The sequence below is a fragment of the Triticum urartu genome, chromosome 4, assembly GCF_003073215.2.
Source record: "Triticum urartu cultivar G1812 chromosome 4, Tu2.1, whole genome shotgun sequence".
In the NCBI taxonomy this organism is placed as follows: domain Eukaryota; kingdom Viridiplantae; phylum Streptophyta; class Magnoliopsida; order Poales; family Poaceae; genus Triticum; species Triticum urartu.
Window position 1 is genome coordinate 396,282,190 of NC_053025.1, and position 6,466 is coordinate 396,288,655.

At 51.5% G+C, this 6,466-nt stretch overlaps 1 protein-coding gene across 1 annotated transcript; it reads left to right on the forward strand.

The window, feature by feature from the left end:
• The first annotated feature begins 1,719 nt into the window (after positions 1-1,719).
• Positions 1,720-4,950, forward strand: LOC125551771 (receptor-like protein kinase FERONIA). Its single transcript, XM_048715097.1, has one exon. It carries the CDS (start codon positions 2,001-2,003, stop codon positions 4,671-4,673), a length of 2,673 nt encoding a protein of 890 aa, XP_048571054.1. The 5' UTR covers positions 1,720-2,000; the 3' UTR covers positions 4,674-4,950.
• Positions 4,951-6,466: the final 1,516 nt, after the last annotated feature.

A 6,466-nucleotide genomic window follows, 5' to 3' on the forward strand; every position in this document is an offset into this window, starting at 1 on the left:
CTGGAGGGATGTACTACCTTGGCCGGGTGGTTGGCTCGGCCACGGCGTCGGAATCGGATCCTACTTCTCTTCTATCTAGAAGAGGCGCATGTAGCGGTACTCAAGTCCATAGATGACGAAGGCTGGTGCAGGCGTGTTGGACGCACATGTGTGTCCTTGAGGCTGTTTGGTTTGGTGCCTTAGCCGCCCTGTCAGAATATGGGTTGTTGACCAGGCTTTGAGGGGGCGTTTGGATCGACTCCAAAATATTGGCACGCCAACCCGTCTCGCCCCCTCTAGCTTGTTTTGCGCCAAATTGCTGTCGAAAACGCGGGCGCCAGAATTGTCTGTCTATTTTTTGGCAAGCTAATTGCGCCCGCGTTTTGGCAGGCAAGTGAGGGAACGAACGAAAGAACCCCCTTGTCTTTTTGGTTTTTGGTGTTGAAACGAAGAAAAGAGGGAACAGTGCGGCGGCAATTATGTCATGATTGAAGATGATGACCTGTTCGGGGCTAATTGCAGATTCTTATGTTGCAGAAGTCTTTTCACAAGATTAAGGAATGATGACACAGAGCTTTGGAGATATTCATGTTTTACCGGTTGTTTTAAGGTGCTCTTTGTTTTTCCTGGTTCTTTTTGTATGTGTTAAGTGCTGGTATGGGACAAAGACTTTGTATTATTTTGTAATTTTTTAAAGGCTTATTTCGTGATTTGAATACAAGTATACTTAAAAAAAATTCCCTGATCCCGCTGGATGTTACCGGGGCCCACGCGCGGCTTCCTCGGAAGCGGCTCCCCTGACGTATGGCACCTGCCGTTGTGGCACTGCCATATGGGCCTGTTTCCTGATGGGCTCACCTGTCGGTGATGGAACGGCACCCTGCCGAACGATAGAGGATCCCCGTCCGGCTTCCTCTCTCGCCGCGTCGGCCTCTCGGCTGTCGAACGGCATCGAATACCGATTGCGTCGACCCGGCGTTGGTGGGCCCTCTATCCCATGGCTTATTCCGGGTTGGCTGGCTCACAGCTTGCATTTGGCAGCAGCGGCCGCGGTCTCTGACTAGTGGGACCCTGTTCTGGTGCTAACAACACGAATCTATCGGCTGACGGCTGTCCATATTATACTCCCTCTATTTCACAATGTAGTGCTTCCTCTATCCACGTGCTTCAACTTTGACCGTAAATTTAACTACCAAGACCGATTGCGGCGGGAGCAAAAATTATATCAGTGAATTCGTATTCGAAAGAAGTTTTCAATTATATAATTTTTTCTCCCACCTTAATTGGTCTCGTTGGTTAAATTTACGGTCAAAATTGAATCTCAGAAAGCGTGGACGCACTATATTTTAGAATGGAGTACTAGCTGACCCGACCTCACCCCATGCAATCCCGCGTCGTCTTAGGTACCAGCACCGCTGTCAACAGTCCATGACGAGCGGGCCCCACGTCTTCCCCTGCACATGGCCGCGGTTCCCACCACCGAAAACCCTTTTTTTTATTTTGACGGTACCGAAGAAGCTGTTTAAAAAAAGCCCGGGGAAAACGGGACGCGCAACTGAGGCAGCTGTCCTCCACCGTCACCACACCGCGCGCGCAGCACCCGTACAGTTCCACTGTTCCGCGGGGCCCGTCGTCTCGGCGCCCCCACTGGCCAGCGGAACACACATCAGGCCACGAGACGAGAGTGACACACGCACGCTACCGCGGCGGTGAAAAGAAGCAGAGCAAGCGCGGCAGCAGTAGTCCTAGAGCTGAGCGGAGTAGGTCACCGTTGCCGTTGCTGGCAGCCCACTTAATGCGGCGCCCGTAGTCCCGAAACCTCTCTCCCCTTCCCTTCTTCCTCCTTGACGCCACCCCTCGCCCTCCACCACCTCGGCCACCACTTTCCCCTCAAATCTCACCTCCTCCGCCACGCACTTCTCCCACCAGCACGCAAATCCGCCCCCAGATCGGTGCCGGGAGAGCCGTTTGATGGGCGATCTGTGAGCCGCGACGAAACGCAGGCTACTACAGCTCGCACCATGAGAGGAGGCCCGAGATGCGCGCTCCTGCTCCTCGTGGCCGCCGCGGCGCTTGTCCCCGCGGCGCGGGCGCAGGGGGCGACCGCGCCCGCGCCCTCGGCGGGGGCCCCGTTCGTGCCGCGGGACGACATCCTGCTCGACTGCGGCGCCACGGGGAAGGGGAACGACACGGACGGCCGCCAGTGGGACGGCGACGCCGGGTCCAAGTACGCGCCGCCCAACCTCGCCTCGGCCAGCGCCGGGGCGCAGGACCCCTCCGTGCCGCAGGTGCCCTACCTCACCGCGCGGGTCTCGGCGGCGCCCTTCACCTACTCCTTCCCGCTCGGCCCCGGCCGCAAGTTCCTCAGGCTGCACTTCTACCCGGCCAACTACTCCAACCGCGACGCCGCCGACGCCTTCTTCTCCGTCTCCGTCCCGGCCGCCAAGGTCACGCTCCTCTCCAACTTCAGCGCCTACCAGACCACCACGGCGCTCAACTTCGCCTACATCGTGCGCGAGTTCTCCGTCAACGTCACCGGCCAGAACCTCGACCTCGCCTTCACCCCGGAGAAGGGCCACCCCAGCGCCTACGCCTTCATCAACGGCATCGAGGTCGTCTCCTCCCCTGACCTCTTTGGCATCGCCACGCCGCAATTCGTCACCGGTGATGGCAACAGCCAGCCATACGAGATGGATCCTGCTGCTGCTCTGCAGACCATGTATCGGCTCAACGTCGGAGGCCAGGCCATCTCCCCTTCCAAGGACTCCGGCGGGGCTCGGTCATGGGACGACGACACGCCTTACATCTATGGTGCAGGGGCTGGGGTATCGTACCAGAACGATCCCAATGTCACAATCATCTACCCTGACAATGTGCCGGGATATGTGGCACCTTCGGATGTCTACGCCACCGCGCGATCAATGGGGCCAGACAAGGGTGTAAACATGGCCTACAATCTCACCTGGATATTGCAGGTGGATGCTGGGTACCAATACCTTGTGAGGCTCCATTTCTGTGAGATACAATCCCCATTTACTAAACCCAATCAGCGGGTGTTCAACATCTACCTCAACAACCAGACTGCCATTGAAGGTGCTGATGTGATCCAGTGGGCGGATCCCAATGGTATTGGTACCCCAGTGTACAAGGACTATGTGGTGAGCACTGTGGGTTCTGGGATTTTGGATTTCTGGGTGGCTCTACACCCAGATGCAGAGACGAAGCCACAGTACTATGATGCTATTCTCAATGGGATGGAGGTGTTCAAGCTGCAACTTACTAATGGGAGCCTCGTGGGGCTCAATCCTGTCCCAAGTGCTGATCCACCAGCGCATAGCGGGTCAGGAGACAAGAAATCTAAAGTCGCGCCTATTGTTGGTGGAGTAATTGGAGGTTTGGCAGTGCTTGCGCTTGGATATTGCTGCTTCATCTGCAAGCGTCGGAGGAAAGCGGCCAAGGCTAGCGGCATGAGTGACGGCCATTCTGGTTGGCTGCCATTGTCGCTGTATGGCCATTCACACACTTCAAGCTCAGCCAAGTCGCATGCTACAGGGAGTTATGCTTCATCTTTGCCGTCCAACCTGTGCCGCCATTTCTCCTTTGCAGAGATCAAGGCCGCAACCAAAAACTTTGATGAGTCACGGATCCTTGGCGTTGGTGGGTTCGGTAAAGTCTACCATGGAGAGATTGACGGGGGCACAACTAAGGTGGCTATCAAGCGTGGCAATCCCTTGTCTGAGCAGGGCATACATGAGTTCCAGACTGAAATTGAAATGTTGTCAAAGCTCCGGCACCGTCATCTTGTGTCGCTGATTGGTTACTGCGAGGAGAAGAACGAGATGATCCTGGTCTATGACTACATGGCTCATGGAACTCTGCGTGAGCACCTATACAAGACCCAGAATGCACCGCTTAGCTGGAGGCAGCGTTTGGAGATCTGCATCGGTGCAGCTCGTGGGCTTCACTACCTTCACACCGGTGCAAAGCACACCATTATCCACCGTGATGTGAAGACGACAAACATCCTCCTGGATGAGAAATGGGTTGCCAAGGTTTCAGATTTTGGTCTGTCCAAGACTGGGCCATCGATGGATCACACACATGTGAGCACAGTTGTCAAGGGCAGTTTTGGTTATCTAGATCCTGAATATTTCCGCAGGCAGCAGCTCACTGAGAAATCTGATGTGTATTCGTTTGGCGTGGTGCTGTTCGAGGTCCTTTGTGCTCGGCCTGCCTTGAACCCCACTCTTGCAAAGGAAGAAGTTAGCTTGGCAGAGTGGGCACTGCACTGCCAAAAGAAGGGAATTCTTGATCAGATTGTTGATCCCTACCTGAAGGGAAAGATTGTTCCGCAGTGCTTCAAGAAGTTTGCCGAGACGGCTGAGAAGTGTGTTGCCGACAATGGCATCGAGCGCCCTTCGATGGGAGATGTGCTTTGGAACTTGGAGTTTGCTCTTCAGATGCAGGAAAGCGCGGAGGAGAGTGGAAGCATTGGGTGCGGGATGTCAGATGAGGGCACTCCCCTCGTGATGGTTGGAAAGAAGGATGCCAATGACCCATCAATTGATTCCAGCACCACTACGACCACAACAACTTCCCTAAGCATGGGTGACCAAAGTGTCGCGAGCATCGATTCGGATGGGCTGACGCCGAGCGCGGTGTTCTCACAGATCATGAACCCCAAGGGGCGGTGAGGTAAAAATCTGGGTCTGCTTTTCAGTCAGTCACCGTTGGGGCCTGCCTAATTTATTCATTCAGCATATTTTCATGAGTTTGTGCTCTTGCTGTCTCGCAAGTTATGCATTAGAAGTCAGAGAATTGTTCCATATTAGATATTTCTGTCTTGCCTTGTTTTTTTTACTTCTTCTTCCTCTTCTTCAGTGTTGTAATGACTCTATGCTTATTTGCATGTTGTTATTGTACCACCACTGCTATGTGTTATTGACCCAACATGTAATACTGTATGAGAAAGATAGAGTGATGTGCGCGACCTTTGTTCCCCTTTTTTTCGCCTTCATGTCATATGCTCATTTCCGAATCCTGGTGATTGACAGGGGGTCTTTTTATTATTATTCTCAGAGCAATTTATTCTGCCTTACTTTTTTTACCTAAACAAATACAGTATGTGCTTGTGCTATAGAGGTGTGGCATCCACGATTATAGAGGTCGGCCAGACGTTGATTGTTACACCAGTCATGCTCATATATGCTGGTGCTATGCTGTGTTCCATGTCGTCTTTGTCTTTTCTCTGATTATAGAACATCAATTGTTTTTTTTTCTTGCAGAAATCAATTGTTTGTGAGTTGTTGTACTTAGTATTTAATTGCCATTATCCGGACACCCATTGTCTGTCTACTTGCAGGTGTCTAGGCATGTTTAAGTTTCTTGATCCAGAGCAGTGTCCACTCTCCCTCTGTTATCTTGATCCGTTATTTGATAGAGCCGTGCAGCGCATGAACTAGGACGTCGTGAGGCTAAGCTTGATCGCTACTTACAGCTGTGCGCATCTGATCTGGAGAAAGAGTGGAATCGAATAAATCTAGCTCCCAGCTGTTCCGCCGAGAGAATTAGCTTCCTGTGTCCAGTCTGTTGAGTGGACGAATGAAGATTCGACAGATGGTTGGAGAGAGCATCGTGAAATCTCCCAGTGGGAGTGGATGGACGACGTTTCGGGAAGCATTGATCATAGATGCGGCCGAACACTAAATCGTGTGCCTGTTCTGATGCGTCTTTGCTGCCTTGTAGTATATGTCCGTTCGCTTTCTTGCCAACCTTCTATTCCTTGTAAGGAGTGGAGGAAGGTTTTTGTAGAGTCACAAACCAAACACGCGTCACCTCGTGGTTTGCGGTGCGCAACGGGTAACCCCGCCAAACTACCCCTCCGGCTACTTACTAGTAGCTTTTTTTGTGCCATGACACTATTGTGTAGTGTTTGACTCTTTTATGACTAAAGCGAGTCAGAATCTTTTGCACTTCCTTTTCATCTTTATGCTAGTCTCTTCGGTCGGATATTGCCAACTCTCGCATTGAGACACATACTTCGCTGGTACATCTAAACCCATGGGTAGAGTTTATCTTGTTCTTCTACACATAAACTCCACATCTGCTCAAAATAGTCACCATACCCACCTACCATGGTATTTTCATAGCCATTCTGATTATATCTTTTTTTAGCCAGATTGTTCTATGGTATTTTCATTAAATAATATAGAAAAGTACTGATCTTTTTTACAGTTAACCCATGTCGGTTTTAGGAAACATAAGAAAAAGGTTTAATCCGGGTCCAAAAACTGTACTACCCAATTCCTAATCTTGTCAGCTTTATTTGGTTTTGCTCTTAATTTTGATGCCCATAATCCTTCCTTGAGATAAAACTTCCATGTACTGAAGTGTGGGGCTGCTGATATGAAAATCGTATCGTTTCTGACTGACCATATACTCCAACAACTCATGATGATGATATCAAGGGCTAATTCTGATGGAAGTA